Genomic DNA, 21,629 nt, shown 5'->3' on the forward strand with positions numbered 1-21,629 from the left:
AGATAGCCTTTTGGGATCCAAAGCCTGTTGTGCCTACTTAATGTCTTCTGCCTTTTGAGACTCAGGCCCAGACCAAGCTTCCTGGGACCATCCAACCCGACCCCCCCACAAACACCCCCACCACAAAACAGACTCTTCTCATCCCAGGGTTGTATGGAGGCCTGTCAATCACTTTAAGAACTGGAGAACAGGGGCGTCTGGGTGGCTCAGTCGGTTAAGCGTCTGCCTTGGGCTGGGGTCATGATCCCAGGGTCCTGGGATGGAGCCCCGCGTCAGGCTCCTTGCTCTGCAGGGAGCCCGCTTCTCCTTCTCCCTGCTTGTACTCTCTCTCAAATAAATAAAATCTTAAAAAAAAAAAAAAAAAAGAACTGGAGAACAGTCTAGGAGCCTCTGCATATGTGATTATTATTATTTTTTAAAGATTTTATTTATTTATTTGACAGAGACACAGCGAGAGAGGGAACACAAGCAGGGGGAGCAGGAGAGGGAGAAGCAGGCTTCCCGCCGAGCAGGGAGCCCGATGCGGGGCTCGATCCCAGGACCCTGGGATCACGACCTGAGCCGAAGGCAGACGCCTAACGACTGAGCCACCAAGGCGCCCCGTGATTATTTTTGATGGTATGGCAAGTGATCAGCAGTGATGATGGGAGCCCCTCCTATGCTTCAAATCTTGCTTGGCCAAGATTGTGCTCCTAAGAATCAGTTTATTCCACGGTTTCAAAAGAAAGTCGTATTTCTAATTTTTAGTGAGTGATTCGCATACTCGCCCCTGTCTCTCTGGCCCTTGGATATTATTCTTGTGTATACAAAAAATGCCATTAGGGACTGGGGGTGGGTAGAACTTAAGGGGTGGAGCCTCCATCCTGTGCCGGAAGCGCGCTTGTCCCATAGCGCGCTTGCGTGGTTCTCCCACGCCCTGGGAAGGATTCCTATCCATTCGCTCTGTGCTTGGCAGCTCTTCCTGGCAGCAGGCGGCCATCTTGCCTGGAGCCTGAAAGAGGGAGCAGAGAGACCGAAGGAAAGGGCGACACTGGTCTCAGGGCCGCCCCGGGGCCTCAAGAGCCGGAGGCAGCCCCGGAGGTGGTCTCTGAATCCGGGTCCTGCTCTTGAACCCGAGAAGGGAAGGCGGAGGGCGGGGGGAACAAGATGGATGGGGAATGCCAAGAAGGATTGCTAGACGGGAGGAGGGGCGTCGCTATGGTGACCGGGGAGGGGCGGGATCAGATCTGAATCGCTGTTGTGAGTCTTCCGGGAACTGCCCGGGAAGGGCAGGGCTGGGGTGATGACCATGCTAGCTGCCGGGTGGTATTTCGCGACGTCCCGGCGTCGAGGGACTCGGTGTCTACGGCAACGATCGCCTGGCGGAAGGGGAGGAATTAAATTCCTTCACTTGAAACGCTGACATTCCAGGCCCTTGTCCTGCAGGCTCCCGCGGGGGGACACGCCAGAAGAGGAGGCCGGGGAATGGCAGCGGTGTGGCAGCAGGTCTTAGCAGTAGACGCGAGGTGAGGCGTGGGGTCGAAGCCCATGGGAGCGGAAGTTACTGTGGTGCATGCGCAATGGAGATAAGTGAGGCTGGGCGGAGAACTTATGCGGCTGCGTGGGCATGCTGGAGGTGAGCATGCGCAGTAGCAGGTTGTGGGGGGCTTGCCGGCAGAGACGGGCTGGCAAGAGGGTCGTAAAGAGCATGCTGGGAAAATGCGGTCAGATCTGGGCATGCGCAAAGAGGCTGTGCTGTCAGAGCCTTTGGGAGGGGGTGATGGAGCTCAGGCTGGTGACATCCTATTCCCCACCATTGCCCCCCCCCCCCTCCGCAGACTTCTCTTACCATCATCACTTCCCCAATCTGACCCCATGACCATCCCATACTGACTTCCATCATTGCCCCACACTGACCCTCATCACCATGTTACCCTGAGCCCTACTGTTGTCTACACTGACACCTCATACCAACTCCAGCAAAGCTGCAGACGGCCTCCATTGTCCCCACAGTGACCTCATCGCCATGCCTTTTATTACTGTAGACCCACCCTCATCACAGCACCAGAGGGAGCCCGATCACCACTGCTGATCACTTGCCATCCTGACCCCTCACTGCCACACACCTCACTCTCTTTCACCATCCCCTGAGCTGATTGATTCCCTCTATCCTGTGCCTGCTGCCCACCCTGCCTCCCGCCATCATAGGTACAACGCGTACCGCACACCAACGTTTCCACAGTTTCGGACACAGTACATTCGACGGCGCAGCCAGCTGCTGCGGGAGAATGCCAAGGCTGGGCACCCCCCAGCACTGCGTCGGCAGTACCTGAGGCTGCGTGGGCAGCTGCTGGGCCAGCGTTACGGGCCCCTCTCCGAGCCAGGCAGTGCCCGTGCCTATAGCAACAGCATCGTTCGCAGCAGCCGAACTACCCTAGACCGCATGGAGGTGAGCTCCTCCCCACACTGCCTGCCACGCACGCCACCTGCCTCCATATACGTTCACTCAGCAGACTTGTCGGGCACCTCTATGTGCAAGGCACCGTGCCAGGCTCTTAGGATAAGCAGAGGGCAAAAAGAGATAATATATGATAGGTCAATAAATGGACAACAGACAAGATGAACAGGTTGATAAATAGGCAATAAACAAGATAAACAGGTCAATAGACATGTGAAACCAGATAAATAAATTAGTAATTAACACAGCTTATAGTGAGGAGTGCTAAGATGGAAAAGTAAAGCAGACTTGGGATAAAATGAGACTCATGTGGGGGACAGAGGGAAGCTATGTCTGATGGGGATGATCAGGAAAGGCCTCTCCAAGGAGGTAACAGTTGAGCTGAGACTGCAGTGAAGCAAGAGACGGTGCTGAGTGGTTTTCAGGGGAAAAGTATCCATTCTTTCTCCACAGAACATTTATTGATTATTGGCCGACTGAGAGAGCATGAGAGGGGGGAGGGTCAGAGGGAGAAGCAGATCCCCTGCTGAGCAGGGAGCCCGATGTGGGACCCGATCCTGGGACCCCAGGATCATGACCTGAGCCAAAGGTAGTCGCCCAACCAACTGAGCTGCCCAGGCGCCCCTGGTTCTGGAGGACTGTTTTCAAGATGTGCCCACCCTGACCCTCTGTTTGCAGGACTTTGAGGATGATCCTCGGGCCCTGGGGGCCCGTGGGCACCGCCGTTCCGTCAGCCGAGGCTCCTACCAGCTACAGGCACAGATGAACCGTGCTGTCTATGAGGACAGGTACACACAGGGGTGGCTGTGAGCCGGGGGCTTGTAAGGGGGAGAGGGGCCGTGGGGCCTGAATGCTAGCACCTACCTCACGTTACCTGCCCCCCACTCCTGTTGGGGCCCAGGCCCCCTGGCAGTGTGGTGCCCACATCAGCGGCAGAAGCAAGTAGAGCCATGGCCGGGGATACTTCACTGAGTGAGAACTACGCCTTTGCGGGCATGTACCATGTTTTCGACCAGCACGTGGATGAGGCAGGTAAGCCAGCAGGTCAGCGGGTTCCCTCACCACTCATTTGCCTGAACTGTGACAACTACTCAGCACATTCTTTCCTGGAACCCAGAGTCTCTGGCCCACCTCCGAAGGAGGAATTGCCATCCCTAAACCTTTCCCCAAGCCCACAAGCCCTCAGCAAAGTAAAGCGGTCTGCAAGATCTCAAGTACTTGGGCTATCGTAAAAGGGCTCGGCAGCTCAAAAGAGGACTTGGCAGGAGGCTTCTGGGGTCGTGAGTTGCTTGGAAGGGTTCAGAGCCTTCGCTACAGAGAACTCCCCTTGCAGCGGGCAGCGCAGGTTTTGCAGACCGCCAAGACTTTGGTAATCGTAAAGCGCTGGCTACAATTTAGGGAGCTTTTGGCAGAGGGCCTTCTCGGGTTCCCACTCCCGTTCTCAGCCAGGAAAGCCCTTGGCGCAGGCCCCTGTGCTTGGCGCAGTGGGTCCCAGCCCCCAGCCCCCGCGGCAGAGCCGTTTATAATGAAAGCGCCCGGTGAGCATGCCGAGTCGCACCAACGGCTTCTTGGCATTGCAGTCCCAAGGGTGCGCTTCGCCAACGACGACCGGCACCGCCTGGCGTGCTGCTCTCTCGACGGCAGCATCTCCCTCTGCCAGCTGGTGCCCGCCCCGCCCACGGTGCTCCGCGTGCTGCGGGGCCACACCCGCGGCGTCTCCGACTTCGCCTGGTCCCTCTCCAATGACATCCTCGTGTCCACCTCGCTCGATGCTACCATGCGCATCTGGGCCTCTGAGGACGGCCGCTGCATCCGGGAGATTCCTGACCCCGATGGCGCCGAACTGCTCTGCTGCACCTTCCAGCCGGTCAACAACAACCTGACTGTGGTCAGGCTCCGGGGTGCCCGCTCGCCGAGGGCGGGGTGCCGGGCCAGGAGAGCTGTCCCAGGGAGTCAGTGTGGGGGGGGGGGGGGGGGGTCCCCCCCAGTCCCCCCCCCCCGTCCTCCTGTGGGTGGACTCAGAGGGAAACGGGTCAGAAGAGGGGCCCCGTGCTGGGGGGGGTGGGAGGGGGGGCTTGCTGTGATAGACTCCAGGGGGGGACTGGTCAGGAGGCAGAGTCCGGGCTCTGGTACCCCTTGGGTCCCATCAACAGCAGTGCTGCTGTCTTCCAACCCCGGGGGCTGCTGGTCGGCGGGCAGGGTGACTTAGTCGGAAGGCTTGGCTCATCCCAGTGGCACAGCCCCACTGTGGTCCGGCCCCAGGATGGAGAGTCGGAGGGCGGGGGAAAGAAGTGAAAATCTGGCCTGGCCCTGAGCGGGAGAGAGGGGACTGGCTGAGTGAGCCTGTGCTCTGGGATCCCTCCTGCTGCAGCACCGGCCCCAGTATAGTCAAGTGTCCGGCAGGGACCAGGCGGGAAGCAGACCAGCTGTCATTACCAGCCTAGGACGGCCCTGTGGTTTGCCTGTCACGGGGGGTGCTGGCCGTCCTGGTTAGACGGCAAGAGGGGCTGGCTCTAAAGGATCACAGGCCTCGGTCACCTCCCAGTCTACCCGCCACACACCCCCCCCACACACACACACACCGGGGTTAGACTCTAGTAGGAGCCTGCCAGTTCCATCGACAGCAGCTCCATTGTGGTCAGACCCAAGGAGGGACTGGCTGAGAGCAGGATGATGGTGTGCCGGTCTCACCCACAGGTGGGGAATGCCAAGCACAACGTGCACGTCATGAACATCTCCACGGGCAAGAAAGTGAAGGGTGGCTCCAGCAAGCTGACGGGCCGGGTCCTCGCTCTGTCCTTCGATGCCCCTGGCCGGCTGCTCTGGGCAGGAGATGACCGTGGCAGTATTTTCTCTTTCCTCTTCGACATGGCCACAGGTAGGCAGGCCCCAGGCCTGCATCTGGGTATTAGCGCTGCCACCGTCCCAGCGCACAGCCCCCCCACCCTTATTTTGCCTCCTCTCCCCCCATCGCTCCAGGGAAACTGACCAAAGCCAAGCGTCTGGTGGTGCATGAGGGGAGCCCTGTGACCAGCATCTCCGCCCGCTCCTGGGTCAGCCGCGAGGCCCGGGACCCGTCGCTGCTCATCAATGCTTGCCTCAACAAGCTGCTACTCTACAGGTAGGTCTTCCCTGCCCGGGCCGCCTCCATCAGACTGCGATGGCAGCCCTGGCTCCTCGTCAGAGGAGAACCTGTAGGGCCTCAGGGCCGGTCTCCTCCATCAGGTTAATTTGAGTGAGCAGGGGAGTCGGGTCTCCGTATGATAGTACCGGGTATCAGTGGGAGGGGTGGTGGCAGGAGTAGCTGATGCTTACATAGAAAGGGCTGCTGCCAGGCCCCGTGGAAACACCTCATACAGAGCACTCCACTTAATCCTCTGAACAGCACTGTGAGGAGGGGCTGTGATCGTGCCCATTCTACAGATGAGCAACCTGAGGCATGACATAGACTAGGGCCCTCTTGGAGCAGTGGTCCTTCCTTCCTTCCTGCCTTCCTTTCTTCCTTCCTTCCTTCCATCTATCCTTCATTCTTTTTTTTTTTTTTTCTTCTTTTTTGGTGTTTTTAAGCAGAGGAATTTACTGTCCCCACTCACCTATGACACGTTACCCAAATGCAGTTCTCAGTCTGGGCTGCATGCTGGAATGACCTGAAGGGTTTCACAAGGTCATGGCCAGGCCCCGCTCCAGGCCAATGATTTCAGAAGCCCTGCGACGGGCCTGGGCACCTTGGTATATTGAAAAGTTCCCCAAGCGGGGCGCCTGGGTGGCTCAGTCGTTAAGCATCTGCCTTCGGCTCAGGTCATGGTCCCAGGGTCATGGGATCGAGCCCCGCATCGGGCTCCCTGCTCAGCGGGAAGCCTGCTTCTCCCTCTCCCACTCCCCCTGCTTGTGTTCCCTCTCTCGCTGTGTCTCTCTCTGTCAAATAAATAAATAAAATCTTTAAAAAAAGTAAATAAAAAGAAAGAAAAGTTCCCCAAGCGACGTCCAGCCAGGCCTGAAAACCACCGCCCAACAGGATGCTTTCTATTCTACTATTTTGTTTTTCTACTATTTTGTTTTTCTACTCTTTAAAAAAAAAAAGTCACACACGCACATAAGATGTATGTGTAATTCTTAATTTAGGCATACTCCCAAATGTGGGGCTATCTCCTCCCCAATCCTCTCCCTTCTTTCCTCCTCCTTCCTGCCACCTCAGCCAGCAACTCTGTATGTTCCTTCCTACATTTTGTTCTCTCCCCTGTAACCCGAGGCGTGCGCACCCACCCCCACATTTCGGAGGGAGGGTCATTGTCTCACAGAAGTGGGCTCCTTCTCCATCCTTTCCCACATCTCGCTTTCCTCACCAGACGGCGCCTGTTGAACTGCTCCCACATCCCCTGCAGTGCTGTTGGCTCAGTCGTTCTTTTGAATGGCTCGTCATTTTCCGCATTGCAGGCACGTCCAGTTTGGTCGGCCTTTCCCCTCCTTGTGCCCGTCTTACCACCAAGATCTCTTAGAGACCCCTAGAAATAGAAACTAGTGAGTCACACTGCAGAGGCTCCCCATTTCCATCAACAGGTAGCTTCCAAACTGTCATGAACGCACGTACCAGCCCGTGCTTGTTAGGTATGCGCAGTCTCAGAACCAGATTTTGTGAACCTTGAAAAGAACTCGGGCACCAGGGTGGGGACACAGACTGGCCTGCCCCCCGTTCATTGCCATCTGGAGCTGAGGCGACACCCCAACCCGCTCTCATCCTTCCCTCAGGGTGGTGGACAACGAGGGGACGCTGCAGCTGAAGAGAAGCTTCCCCATTGAGCAGAGCTCACACCCCGTGCGCAGCATCTTCTGCCCCCTCATGTCCTTCCGCCAGGGGGCCTGTGTGGGTGAGTCCCGCAGAGTCGAAGGGGGGGGGGGCTGTCTGGGTGGCTTGGGGCGGGGCAGGGAGCGGGGCTGGTGCTGATCTGGCTCGGACAGCGCAGCCCCCTGGTGCCCAGACTTCATGGGCCTCGAGAACTCTCACACCCCAACAGCCTCCCACTTTGAACAAAGACCCCCAAGAGTCCAGAAACCTCCCAACGTGAGACACAGCCTCCCCACCCCCCAAACAGCTCAGAGACCTCACACTCTGGACGCGGGACTAAAACAGCTAGGTGACCCAGGTCCAGGGACCGTCCCTCCCAGACCTCCCCACACCCGGGGCCCCCCTGCTGCGTCCGGCAACACCTCCCGATGCCCCTCTGTCTCTCTCCCCCACGCAGTGACCGGCAGCGAGGACATGTGCGTGCACTTCTTCGATGTGGAGCGGGCAGCCAAGGCCGCTGTCAACAAGCTGCAGGGCCACAGCGCCCCTGTGCTGGACGTCAGCTTCAACTGCGACGAGAGCCTGCTGGCTTCCAGCGACGCCAGTGGCATGGTCATCGTCTGGAGGCGGGAGCAGAAGTAGGTCCTGCCGTGTCCGCCTTCCCTCCCGCCTCCCGCTCCAGCCTTGTGTTTGTAAATAAAGTTCCAGTGGTTGTGCCCGTGGCTGGCTCCCAGGTCTCCTGGGGGTGGGCTCGGGGAGGGGGCGGCTCTAGCCCCCGAGTTGGACCGGGGTTCACTTCCGCATTTGTGCATTCCGGCATCGATTTCTTTACTTAGCAACCGGTCATTGAATGCCTCCCGCGTCACGGGCCCCCCTGTAAGTGTTTGGCTCAGTCATGCATCGGACAGACATTATTGAGCACCCACCGTGCACCAGGAACTGTTCTAGGCACTGGGGGTAGAGCCGTAACCTCAACTGACAGAAATGTCTACCTTCATGGGGCTTGCAGTCTATTGCAGGGAGATAATAGACAAAAATATGTCACAGGTCAGCTAAAGGTCAGGGTTGGGAGGACAGGAGGTAGAGGCGCAGGAGTGGGAGGTCACGTGCTCTTTTTGGTGCAGTGATCAGGGATGACGTTCCTGACGGGGACATTGAAACAGGACCTGCAGTGTGGGGGAGAGAAGATTCTAGGCAGAGAGGAAAGGCAGTGCAAAGGCACTGAGGCTGAAGTGTGCCAGAAGGCTCGTTGAAGAGGCCGGTGTGGCTGGACCAGAGTGTGGTAGGAGATGCGGTCGGACAGGCCCGATCCCGGAGAACTGCGTGGCCACAGTGAGAGGACTTGGGCTTTTTCTGAGTGAGAGGTGAGTCGCCCCATTGAGCGGAGGAAGGACGCGATCCCATTTGGTTGTAAGAGGACCCCTCTGGGTGCTGTGAAGCGAACAGACTTGGAGAGGGGGCAGGGGCGGAAGCGGGGAGACCAGCCACAAGGCCCTGCAGGAGTCAGGGTGAGCAGTGCTGGGGACTTGTGCCAGTGTAGTGACAGTGGGAGACTGGAGGAGGGGAGTACTGGCTTCTACCCCAGGAATCTCACGCCGTTAGTCTGCTGCTGGGCTCTGCTGGCTCCTCAGGAAGGCTGAGGCTCCCAGCCTCCCCGCCGAGGCTCTTCCCCACAAACAGGGAGCAGACGAGTTGAGGACGGGCAGTAGGAAGCCCGTGCAGAAACAACCATGGACCCTAAGGCTGAGCTAGCGGCTCCTGCTGGTGGGGGGAGGGGATGGGGATTCTCTCTCCATCCCCAGAGGAACCCCAGACCACCCCTAGCTCCTTCCACTCGCACCCAGGGCCCCAATTCAAGGCCCAGCAGAGCTGGGAGTCTGTAAAGTGATGTTCCAGTTTGAGGGGAGTCCCGAGTGAGGAGAGAAAGCTTGGGATATTGACAGAGGGCCAGAGAACCAAAAGCCCTTGTCAGTGACCTCAGTCACCAGGAAATGTCAAAGTTGCCAGGAATGCCAAGGAGGCTCTTGCTCCGGCCGCTCCCTTCCCTCCAGCTGCATAGGCTGCCATACCCAGGTGCTCAGTGGGAACTGTGGCCTACCATCGTGAGGCCTCAGGGTCAGGCCACAGAGCCACGGGCACTCCAACCTGGCCCAACATTATCCAGCTACCGAACTAACACCAGCAGTCTTGGAGGAGGAAAAATCACCGGTTCGTTGAAGCCACGGTTATTTGACAGTGTGGTTACTTGCAGCCAGAAGCTTTTCTACACGGTGCTTCCATCTTGACCTTAAGGCAAATGGTGATGAGGTAGGGACATCAGCGAGCTGGACGTTCATGATGAAGTTCATGCATCTGTATGTGTCAGAGGTCCCCCAAACCACGCAGACTCAATGATTTGCCGGGAGGACTCTTGGTCTCAGCATACGGTTGTATACACAGCTATGATTTCTTGCCATAAAAAAGATACAGAGCACAATCGGCAAAGGGAAATGGCACCCAGGGTGAAGTCCGCGGGAGACCAGGCACGAGCTTCCAAGGGTCCTCTACCAGTGGAGTCACAGGACATGCTTAATTCCCCCCGTCATGGCTCCTGGCAACCCAGAGAAGCTCATTATTAAAGGTTGAGTGCCCAGGGTTGTTTTGGGGGGCTGGTCACATAGGCACCCCCTGCCTGGCGCACACCCAACTTCCAGATCCTCCAGGAAGGAAAGCAGGTGTTCAGCATAAACCAGAGTGCTTATATGAACAGTTGAGGCACAGAGTGGTGAGAACCGTGGTGAAATCTAAGTTTCCAGATGCCAGCCAAGGGCCATCCTCGAAGCAGGCCTTTCCAAGGAGAGAAGTTCAGGCCTGCTGTGTTAACTCTTTCTGAACACTATCCAACACCGAAAAGGTGCTCGGTTTCAACCAAAGTCAGTGGATGGACAAGATCAGTTGGGAGAACTTCATTTTTCTCTAGCACCTTCTTCATTTCTTCACATTCTTCATGTTGTTTATTGAATCTGAATTCAAGATGGCTAATCACAGATACTGTTATACATGATTTGGGGGGGTTTCTTTCTTGTGAAATTTTGAGGTGGCAGAGTTGACATCCTGCTTTATTTTATTTTGTTTTTATTTTTAAAGTGAACTCTATGCCCAACATGGGGCTCAAACTCACGACCCTGAGATCAGGAGGCACGTGTGACTGAGCCACCCAGGCACCCTGACATTCTACTTTAAATTCATTTTTGTGATACCTTTTCTTTTTTTTTTTTTTTTTAAGATTTTATTTATTTATTTGACAGAGACAGACCGCGAGAGAGGGAACACAAGCAGGTGGGGTGGGAGCGGGAGAAGCAGGCCTCCCGCTGAGCAGGGAGCCTGATGCGGGGCTCGATCCCAGGACCCTGGGACCATGACCCGAGCCGAAGGCAGACGCTTAACGACTGAGCCACTCAGGCGCCCCATGTGATACCTTTTCTTGACTTACAACCTACGAGGAAATAAGTTATGAGCAAACGATTAAAAAAGTCATCTTATTGGTCAAATTTAGGCCTCTGTGAACTTGTCCATCATCCGTGTGCCTCCAGTGTGACATCAGATCTGGAACTCTTAACCATTCCGTCATCAACGCCACTCTAGTCTTGCCTCCAGTCCAGGCCTCCATTAACTGTTATATGCCCTTTGACTTTGAACCCATGTGTTTACTTCATGGAGAGCCTCTCTAGTCAGAGCTTGAAGTGGAGTCTTTGTTAATTATTACCTCATCAGTGTAGCACTGGTCAAATCTCAAACCAGGGCCTCTCTATAATGTTCCACCAGCTGTTGTCTTCTGATCTGACCTTGGATTTCGGATTCTGTCAATTTGTGATTGGTGCCCCTTTGCTTCAGCAAGCATTCCAACCTAGAGGACCCTCAGTCCAGACCTTGAATCTGGGCCTCCATTAATTATTTTACCATTATTCATTTATTTATTTTAAAGATTGTATTTATTCATTTGACAGAGAGAGTGCGCACAAGCAGGGGGTGCAGAGGGGACAGAGAGGGAGAAGCAGACTCCTCCCTGAATAGGGAGCCTGATGCGAGGCTCGGTCGGAGGACCCCGGGATCATGAACTGAGCCGAAGGCAGACACTTAACCGACTGAGCCCCCCCAGGCATCCCTGGTTTTCCTTTGAACTCGAGTCTTTTTAAAAACTCTTCCACCAGCAGCGCTACAGGGGTCTCAACTCTAGGACTCTATTTATAATTCCACCATCCATAACTCTTTGCCCTTGAATCCAGGCTTCAGTTAACTCAGTATCACTGCACCTCAGGTCTGAAACCTGAGCCTCTGGGAACTTTTCCACACTCACTGCTCCTCTGGCTTGACCTCAAGAACTGTACCACTCTCTGTACCCCTATGATCTCAGCTTGAACCCTGGCCTCTCTTTACTATTTTCCTATAATTGCTCCTTTGATCTTACCTTGAACCTAGGACACTGGTAACACTTGTAGCATCAGTCCCCTCTAGGCGGACTTCAGAACCCATGTGCCTGTGAACTATTCCATTATCACTTCCCTTCTGTTCTGACCTTGAACGTGAGCTTCTGTAAACTATTCCACCATCAATACCCCTCTGGTCTTATTTGGAATGGAAATTCTGCTGACTATTCTTTGGTCCAACTGAATCTGGGCCTCTGATTAATATCCACCGCCACTGGCTTTTTGCTCTAACTGGGCCTTTTTGAACTCTAGAACCATCAAGGCATCTCTGGTCTGACCTCAAATCCAGACTCTGTTAGCTTTTACTCCATCAAGACCTCTTTTTTTAAAGATTTTATTTTTTTTTTTTTTAAGATTTTATTTATTTGTCAAAGAGAGAGAGCGAGCACATAAGCAGGGGGAGCGGCAGGCAGAGGGAGAAGCAAGCTCCCCGCTGAGCAAGGAGCCTGATGTGGGACTGTATCCCACGACCCTGGGATCATGACCTGAGGCAAAGGCAGACACTTAACTGACTGAGACGCCCAGGTGTGCCAAGATTTTCTTTTTTTTAAAAGTAATCTTTACACCCAACATGGGGCTCGAACTTATAACCCCGAGATCAAGAGTTGCATGCTCTACCGACTGAGCCCACTAGGCCATCCAGGTGCCCCAAGACCTCCTTTGATCTAAATTCTCACATGGGTGTCTTTCAACTAATCCAGCATGACAGGCTTCTCAACCAACCAAAACCCAGAGCTTTTATTAGCTGTTCCATTACTGGTGCCCCTCTGCCCTGACCTCAAACACAGACCTCTCTATAAACTGTTCCATCATCATCAACCCTCCACATTGAGGCCGCCTGATCTGGTTTTGAACTATTCCAAGGTCCCTCCTCTCTGGTGTGACCTCTATTAACAACTCCCACCATCAGTGCCCTTCTGGTCTGCCTTCACAACAAGGGTCTCTGTTAAATATCCTACCATCACTGCTCCTCTCACATGACCTTGAATCTGAGTCTTCCTTTCATATTCTAACAGAAAGACCCCTGCGTTTCCTTCGAACTATTCAACCTGCAGTCCTCTGCAATCTGACTTTGAACCCAGGCCATTTTAACTCTTAAGCCACAGTGCTACACTGGTCTGACCTCAGACCTGGTCCGCTATTAACCACCATAACGTCAATGTCCTTCTCATCTGTTCTCAAGCCAGGATCTCTTTTATTGTCATTCCACCTTCAATGTCATCCTGGTCCCTAATCAAAGCTCTTCCGCCATCCTTGTTCTCTTGTCTGTCTGATTCTCAACCAGGACTTATTTACTCTTCCATATTCAAAGTTCTGCTGGTCGAAAATTATCCAACACAGCCATTCAGCTATTCCCAAATCCCTCCATTCCAGGCCTGGCCCCAAACCCGGTTCTTGATTCAGTTTACCACCCTCAACTCCCCTCTGGTTTGACCTCAAACCTGATCCTCTGATATCTGCTGTGTCACCAGTGCCCTGTGGGTCTGCCATTGAGCTTACACGGTTATTTCTTCCAACACCAGTGCCCTTCAAATCTGAACTCCAACCCCAGACTCTGCTAAATATTTTAGAATCTATCCCCCTTTTGACTAAACTCAAACCCATGTATTTACTCAATTGTTCCCATCCCTCTTTCTCTGGTCTGACCCTAAAACAGGGCTTCTGTTACGTATCATACCCTGAATGCCCCTCTAGTCTGAGTTCAAGCGTTTGCTAACTAGTCTAATAGCAATATCTCTCAGCCTCGATATTCAAACTGTTCTTTTGAGTTGTTAATTAATTGCAAACTAATGAAAAATCCTGGCCCCGCCTACCTTGACCTCAAACCTGGGTCTCTTTATCCCACCGTCAGTGACTTTCTGGTCTATTATTGAACCCTGTGTACTCACTCCTCTACCATCAATGTCCCTCTTATCTGGCTTTGAACCACAGTCCCTGTTAATTCGTCCACTGCCAATTCCCCTCTGGTGGTGTTGCCTTTCACTGATAAGGCTACCACTGTTAATGCTCCCTTGGCCTGAGCTCAAACAAGGGCTTTTGTTAGTAACTTCGCCATCAATAATAATAATACTCTGTTGTTTTGGAGTGCTGACCCTGACTCCTGTTAACTAGTCCATCATCCATGCCCTGTTTTCTGACCTTAAACCTGGACTGTTGTTAAATTAAGTCTTCCAACATCTGTGCCCCTTTGGTGAGATTTCAAACCCAGGCTCATGGTAAATATTCTGGCAACAGTAGCCTTCTGGTCCAAACTCAGATTTAGGAGAGGAGCACCTACTAAACGTGTAAGGACTTCAGAGTGGTCACGACTGGTGAAATAGAGCCTGCAGTCGGATATAATGGGGTGAGAGGTTATTATGTGGACACAAGTGTTCGCAGAAATAAATGGGGACTCTAGTGGAGTCACAGACTGGGATATGGACACTCTCATGATCCCTACCTGACTCGGTGTGAGCCAAGGAATCTCCACAACCCAGTCTGTGTGACCCCAGGAGGTCCATCCCCCAGTATGTATGTACCCAGAAGTGTCCACATTCCAGTCCCTGTGACCTGAGGAGCGTTGACACCCCAGTCTGTGCAACCCCAGAAGCATTCATAGTACGGTCTGTGTGACACCAAGAGTGTGTGTATACCCAGTCTGTCTGACCCCAGTGTTTCCAAATTGCACTCTGTGGGACTCATGGGAGTCCACATCCCAACCTGTGTTACCCCAAGTGGGCCAACATCCCAGTCTGGGGGACTCTTGCAGTGTCCAGACTCCTGTCTGTGTGACCCCAGGAGTACTCACACCGCATTCACAGAAGAGAGAAGGAATGAATAGTCTTTCATTTCTGCTGCTGATAATTAGATAAACATAGAGTCAAATAAGTTTTTAAAAAACTTACAGGTACTCATAAGTTGAATTAAAAACAGGAGCTAGAACTTCCAGATCACTTGAAAAAATGGTTCTGTAACAAAAAGTAGACCACTAAGGAAATACGAAGGAAGCATAAAAAATACTGAAAATATAAGGCACCTGGTGGGCTCAGTCGGTGGAGCATGCGACTCTTGATCTCAGGGTCATGAGCTCAATCCCCGCGTTAGGCGTAATTCCTTTTTAAAAATTTAAAATTTCGGGGGATGCCTGGGTGGCTCAGTTGGTTAAGCGTCTGCCTTCAGTTCGGGTCATGATCCCAGGGTCCTGGGATGGAGTCCCACTTCGGGCTCCTTGCTTAGCGGGGAGCCTGCTTCTCCCTCTGCCTGCCACTCCCCCTGCTTCTGCTCTCGCTCCCCCTCTCTGTCTCTCTGACAAATAAATAAATAAAATCTTAAAAAATTAAAAATTAAAAAATTTTTTAAAATTCAAAAGTCAAATAATATCTAAATCAAAATGATTCAGAAAGGTTTTTTTTCAGTGATAAATATAAACGTGTGAGAAAAGACAGAGAAAAGAGCAGTTGCAATATACATTCAAGATAAAATTAAGGAAAAAAGCAGCAAACACTCAAAAAGGACCCTTTTTATAAGTCAAGGGCATGCTCAACATTGAAAGTATAACAGGGGCGCCTGGGTGGCTCAGTTGGTTAAGCGACTGCCTTCGGCTCAGGTCATGATCCTGGAGTCCCTGGATCGAGTCCCGCATCGGGCTCCCTGCTCGGCGGGGAGTCTGCTTCTCCCTCTGACCCTCCCCCCTCTCATGTGCTTGCTCTCTCTCATTCTCTCTCTCTCAAATAAATAAATAAAATCTTTAAAAAAAAAAAAAGTATAACAGTCATGAATTTCTGTAGTCCACATAACAGAGACCAAGCCTTTAGCTAAAGGAACAGAAGACAGCCAAAGGAATCCTTGCCAACTTCTTCATATGGCTGGATCAAGTGGAGCAGTGTTCACACCAGACATTAAAAAATGAAATAGGCCTATAAATTAGGTTTAGCAGATAATGGAGGAAAATAGAGGAAGTGGACCCATGGTCTACCCATTTTCCCCACCCCTGGGCCCAAGGACAGATACTCTTGTGGCCTTGGATGTTGTCTCTTGCAGTGAATACGAGTGGCCACAGGTACCATGTTGAACACTCCTATTAGATCTTGGCAACCCTAGGTCCATCTTCAGGAGCTTAGTCAATGGGAGAAGTCACTGATGGTCAAATTCTACCTCCAGCCTCGTCTGAATAAAAAAGATGTGCGGGGCGCCTGGGTGGCTCAGTCGTTAAGCGGCTGCCTTCGGCTCAGGTCGTGGTCCCAGGGTCCTGGGATTGAGCCCCGCATCAGGCTCCCTGCTCGGCGGAGAGCCTGCTTCTCCCTCTCCCTCTCTCTGCTGCTCTGCCTACTTGTGCTCTCTCTCTGTGTGTTAAACAAATAAATAAAAATCTTTAAAAAAAAAAAAAAAACAAAAAAAGATGTGCACCACCTTATTACCGAACCACAAGAAACCGTCAAGTTATTAGAAGAAAAAAAATTCTTCTGCGACGTCTCTTAAATCAAAGGAGCTCTGTTCTGATTGGCATGTAGAGATAAATATGCACTGGTACAAATCAAAATTCCCCAAATTCCAAGAAAATGAGGATATGGAATTTTTAATACCTTAAGCGTGCTAGATTTGAAAAGATTCTTTTAGAAGCAAAGAGAGTCCAAGGTCACGTAACTAAGGTAAATCTTTGGCAAATGAGACTCATTTAATAGTTGGGCTTCATAAAAATAATACGCTTTCTCTGATGATCGATGTTCAGTATAACACAAGTAGGCATTTTGTTCTACTTGGGTTTGTTTTTTCCTAAATGTATGCAGGTTCACTGACCAAATAAGCTACTCCTCCTCCAAAATAATGTTTGAGATGATGAAAAACTGAAGACTTGACCGGGTCTGGGGTGAAGGGTTCACTTCTGAGAGGTGCCACTCATGTGGCTGGCTCTGGCATCAGTCCTAGCTGCGGGCTGGGGTGCCCTCATTTCTCCTCCCCGCACCCTCCCTTCCTCCAGAACTCTCTTTCTCATGTGGCCTTTCCAACAGGAGAGCCTGGACTTCTTGACATATTGGCTGGGCTCAAATTGAAGGATGGAGAGAGAGAGAGAGAGAGAGAGAGAGAGAGAGAGAGAGAGAAAGCAAGCCACCAAGTGAGAGCGAGTACACCTAACATGGAAGTTGCAGTCTTTTATAAACTAATGTCAGTGATGCTATCCCCTCACTTCTGCCATTTTCTCTTTGTTAGAAGTCAGTCAGTAAATTCAGGCCACACTCAGGGGGAGGGGATCACACAAAAGCATGAACACCAGGAGGCCAGGATCCTTGGGGACCATCTTAGAAGCTGTCTGCCACATTGCCCCTAAGGTATGTGGGACCCCAAACCAATACTTGTTTACAGGATCTGTCTATATAAACACTTTGAAATGTATTATGAAGTCATGGGTCCATATGCAGAAGTGTGATTTGTTGAGGAAGATTTAGAACAAAGTGTAGAGAAGACGCACTTAGGTATTTGTTTATTGTCCACTCAAGGCACCCGAAGAATCCTTACAGAGTCCAGGCTCTATCTCTTCCTGTTTGGGTGTAGGAACCAACTCCTGATGTTCTTTATTGCCAAACGTGCCTAGAAAGGAAAAGCAACTAGTTTTTCACCTCTATGTAGAGAAGAACCCAGTTTTTCACCTCCTGTGTTTCTTTTTCTCGGATGTCTTTTTTGTGACTTGCCCAGAGTACTCACAACATTGCAGACAGCAGATGTGGGAGGGTTTTCTCCCCCACACCAAGCAATTCTCTGCGACCCCAGCTGGGTGTCCTACAATTGAACTCAATTCTGACACCGTCTACCCAGAGAGAGTGTCACATCCCCAGGTTAAGGGCTCGGTCCCACAAGACTGTCCCGCCCACAACTTCAGATGCCAATCACAAGTAGTAGATCTCCAGGTGACCCACAACTTCTGTCAGATTTGGCTGTAAATCAGAGGTTCCCATGACCCCCTCCTCAGTTTTGATTAACTTGCTAGAGCAGCTCACAGAACTCAGGGGAACATTTACTTACATTTACCAGTTTATTAAAGAATATGATAAAGGATACAGATGAACAACAGCCAGATGAAGAGATACACAGGGCCATGTCTGGGAGGGTCCCAAGCAAAAGAGCTTCTGTTCCTGTGGAGTTGGGGTGCATCACCCTCTTGGTGTGGCTGTGTTCGCCAACCTGGAATCTCTCTGAATCCCATGCTATTGGGATTTTTATTGGAAGCTTCTTCACACAGCCATGATCGGTCATTAACTCCATCTCCAGCCCCTCTCCCCTCTAGAGAACGGAAAGGGATGAGAACTGAACAGGAGGGATGAGGCTGAAAAGGCTTCTGATAAAGTCTTGGCCTTCTGGTGACCATCCTCCATCCTGGAGCCATCCAGGAGCCCACCCAGAGTCACCTCAATAGAATAAAAGATGCTCCTAGTGCTCTTATCACTTAGGAAATTCCAACGGTTTCAGGAGCTCTGTGTCAGGAACCAGGAGCAGAGACCAATCTATATTCTCTATTATCACACAGTACCATGGCTCTTTAGAACCTGTTTGTACTGGAAAAACATAGATCTTCTTACCTCTTCAGGTCCCTAAGCCATTTATTTAGTGCCAGTCACATCTTCCTCATGACACTGCATCATCCATTGGGCTGCCCATAAATACTGGCTTCCAGGGACGATTCCTACAGAAGTTGTCCCCGTGCTTTGTCGATAAGGACCACAAAAGCAAGTCTTCTGCAGAGTATGCAGGAACACGTAGACAATCCTTCATTTTCTGGTCATGTTAAATTTACCGTTTGGAATTTTATGGCAAAAATATGAAAACACACATCTTTTTTTTTAATATTTATTTATTTGAGAGAGAGAATGAGAGAGAGAGAGCATGGGGGGGGGGTCAGAGGGAGAAGCAGACTCCCCGCCGAGCAGGGAGTCCGATGTGGGACTCGATCCCGGGACTCCAGGATCATGACCTGAGCCGAAGGCAGTCGCTTAACCAACTGAGCCACCCAGGCACCCAGAAAACACACATCTTCTAACCATGTCTTCTCTTGAACTCTTTAAACAATAATCACCGCATTCTTAGAATGAGATCTGCTGCAACCTCAATTGCACCCCTGCCTTCCACACTCCACCGCCAGTGGGGAGGATAGGCAAGGGGCCCATGGCAGTGAGAAGAGAAGTCCCGTTTGTACAAAGAATGTCCATTCCTCATGTGGTATGGCTTGGGACCGACCTGGGGGAGCACAATGTCACCGCATTGATGAGCAAAGACATGCCGTTGGAGTTGTGGAGCAATCATCTCGAAGTCCTTGGAGGAGGTAGACATGGCCAAAAGGACTGCCTGATTCCTGATGCAGAGCCTCTGGAGGGAATGACTTCTCTGGGTGCCAGTGGCAGGGGACAAACTGGGTCCTGCCACCACTTTTGCCACCTTTGGGGGCTCTAGCCTGGAGGCTACCCCACAACTGGAATGATGATGTGTAGGGATTGATACATGGGCCTCCATATGCAGCGCAACCCCAAGAGTTGGCAGTGGATTGTTCAAAACTAAAGCTTTGAATATGACCTATAAACGACATGAACAAGAGTCACACAAAATCGGTATGTCATCACCATTCTGATGGCCCGGTCTCATGAAATCCTGTAAAAGAAATGCCACACCAGTCAACAGGAGCAATCTCTTGCCAGGTCACCCCCCTGGAACTGACCATGGAGCACGGGGTCAGCACCATAGGTATAAGAACCAGAGTTCAGGGGCGCCTGGATGGCTCAGTCGGTTAAGCGTCTGCCTTTGGCTCAGGTCATGATCTCAGGGTCCTGGGACCGAGTCCTGCGTTGGGCTCCCAGCTCGGTGGGGAGCCTGCTTCTCCCTCTCCCTCTGCTCTTCCCCCAGCTTGTGTGCGCTCTCTCTCAAATGAATAAATAAAATCTTAAAAAAAAAAAGAGTCAAAGTTCATCAGGGCATCTATCTGACCCCATACATAAGGTAGAGGGTAAGAGCATCTCCAAGAGGGAGAAATGGGGATCAGGGCCCATGTGGGTCATGGTCCAGACCAGGGACTCTTCATTCAAATGGTACATCTGGCTCCAGCCACCAGAGGAGGGTTTAGACCACTTTGAGGAAGGCACTCCAAAGCATGGGGCCCCCTGCGGCTCAGGGACCAGAGCAAGGGTCCTCCTTGCACTGCCTGTGACTTACATGGAAAATATATATTACGTATAAAATATAAATTCCATATCATCTTTCATTAGGAAATTATTACAGTTAACTTATACTATATTAGAGTGGTAGTTTTAGAATACATGCATGAATTCTTTAATATTCCTCCACTCAAGCGACAATACTTAATACCCCTCCCCTTGAGAGTGGGCTAGACTTAGTGTCTCACTTCCAATGAACAGAATTTGGTGCAGGGACGGTGCATAACTTCTAACAGTAGCTCATAAAAGGCACCCATTGAGGCTTCCTTCTTGCTTGTTCTAGTGTTCCTGCATGCTCTACCATGCTCACTCTCTCTTCCTTTCTCTCTCTCGCCCTCCCCCTTGTCACCTGCTCTAGGGGACGACAGACACCTTATTGCAAGGACATATCAAGAAGACCTATGGAGGGCCCATGTGGTAAGGAGCGGAGGCTACCTGCCAACAGTCATGTCAATAAGCTTGAAAGCAGATCCTTCTGTGCAAACGAGCCTTGAGATGAGACCCCAGCCACCATTCTGGCCGACACCTCACGAGGGAGCAAGAGCGGAAGCCAGAACCACCCAGCTAAGGTACTCCTGCACACCAGCCCTCTGAAAATGTGCAAGATAATAAACTGTTCTGGTTTTAAGCCACTAAGTGTTGGGCAGCAGGTGATTTGTTACACAGCAAAAATAGCTGGTACAAATGTTATTGGTTAAAAATATTCAATAACACTTTGTAAATTCAGGTCTCCTGTTCACAGGTGGGATGAAGCAGAAGAAACAGAAGGAAAATATTTGCCTTTCTGACAAAGAACGCTCTTCATGTTTAAGTTTGTCAACTGCTGGGCGCCTGGGTGGTTCAGTTTGTTAGGCGTCTGCCTTCGGCTCAGGTCATGGTCCCAGGGTCCTGGGATCGAGCCCCGCATCGGGCTCCCCGCTCAGCGGGAAGCCTGCTTCTCCCTCTCTCACTCCCCCTGCTTGTGTTCCCTCTCTCGCTGTGTCTCTCTCTGTCAAATAAATAAATAAAATCTTAAAAAAAAATAAAGACTATACTTAAATTATAATTAAAGTTTACAAAGAGTTTATTCTTGTCTGTTTAATCTGGAGAAGTGTTTGTTTATGTTTTTGTACAGAGGTTGCTTTCCATAGACACACTTAACGATGCAGCAGACTTGTTACACAGCTTGGTGGATAAGGCAGTGCCATGAGATGTCAGGAGCTGGGATCCCTGAGTCAAGGATTGGAGGAGAGCCACCTGCCCATTAGGAATACACATTTTAAACTTTACTGCTTCCTGCAGTCAGCTCCCAGGGCTAGGATGAGGCAAATAAAGTGTCTAGAGTGCAGAATTAATTTTTTTTTAAGATTTTATTTTTGGGGCGCCTGAGATCGATCCTGCTCTGCGGGAAGCCTTCTTCTCCCTCTCCCCCTCTCCCTGCTTGTGTTCCCTCTCTCGCTGTGTCTCTCTCTGTCATATAAATAAATAAAATCTTTAAAAAAAAAAACAAAAGCTTTTATTTTTAAGTAATCTCTACACCCAACGTGGGGCTCAAACTCACAACCCTGAGATCAGCAACGTGTGCTCCACCAGCTGAGCCGGGCAGGAGCCCCTAGAGTGCAGAATTTAAGGAGACACTTCAACTAATGAGTGGCTAAATGAAATGTGGTCTATCCCTATGATGGAACAGTATTCAGCCATAAAAAAAGAGCGAAGTACTAATGCATGCTACAACGTGGATGAAACTCAAAGACATCACTTGATAGGGAGAACTTGAGGTTGCCAGGGAA

General features: G+C 51.4%; 1 protein-coding gene across 7 annotated transcripts; it reads left to right on the forward strand.

The window, feature by feature from the left end:
* Positions 1–537: 537 nt before the first annotated feature.
* Positions 538–20,705, forward strand: WDR13 (WD repeat domain 13). 7 transcript variants are annotated; one of them, XR_004679091.1, is made up of 12 exons: positions 538–618; positions 1,426–1,505; positions 2,188–2,428; positions 3,116–3,225; positions 3,339–3,469; positions 4,018–4,325; positions 5,135–5,315; positions 5,417–5,558; positions 7,184–7,302; positions 7,678–7,858; positions 20,219–20,429; positions 20,603–20,703. XR_004679091.1 is itself a non-coding variant. In XM_035004170.1 (11 exons), exons 1-11 carry the CDS (start codon positions 616–618, stop codon positions 8,355–8,357), a joined length of 1,509 nt encoding a protein of 502 aa, XP_034860061.1. In that variant the 5' UTR covers positions 538–615; the 3' UTR covers positions 8,358–10,367. The 7 variants fall into 7 exon arrangements, 2 of the variants coding, with proteins under 2 accessions (XP_034860061.1, XP_034860077.1); XR_004679094.1 differs by lacking the exon at positions 20,603–20,703 and adding an exon at positions 8,345–8,584 and having other exon boundaries at positions 20,219–20,287; XR_004679093.1 differs by lacking the exon at positions 538–618 and adding an exon at positions 644–1,083.
* Positions 20,706–21,629: the final 924 nt, after the last annotated feature.

This window comes from Mirounga leonina, unplaced genomic scaffold (genome assembly GCF_011800145.1).
Source record: "Mirounga leonina isolate KUSES-001 unplaced genomic scaffold, KU_Mleo_1.0 Mir_101609, whole genome shotgun sequence".
Lineage (NCBI taxonomy): Eukaryota > Metazoa > Chordata > Mammalia > Carnivora > Phocidae > Mirounga > Mirounga leonina.

What these genes read in the sequence shown, in the direction of transcription:
- WDR13 (XM_035004170.1), top strand. An exon ending in GTCTTAGCAGTAGACGCGAG is followed by an intron (nt 1,506 to 2,187) that starts GTGAGGCGTGGG and finishes CCGCCATCATAG; the next exon opens with GTACAACGCGTACCGCACAC. An exon ending in CGTGCTGTCTATGAGGACAG is followed by an intron (nt 3,226 to 3,338) that starts GTACACACAGGG and finishes GTTGGGGCCCAG; the next exon opens with GCCCCCTGGCAGTGTGGTGC.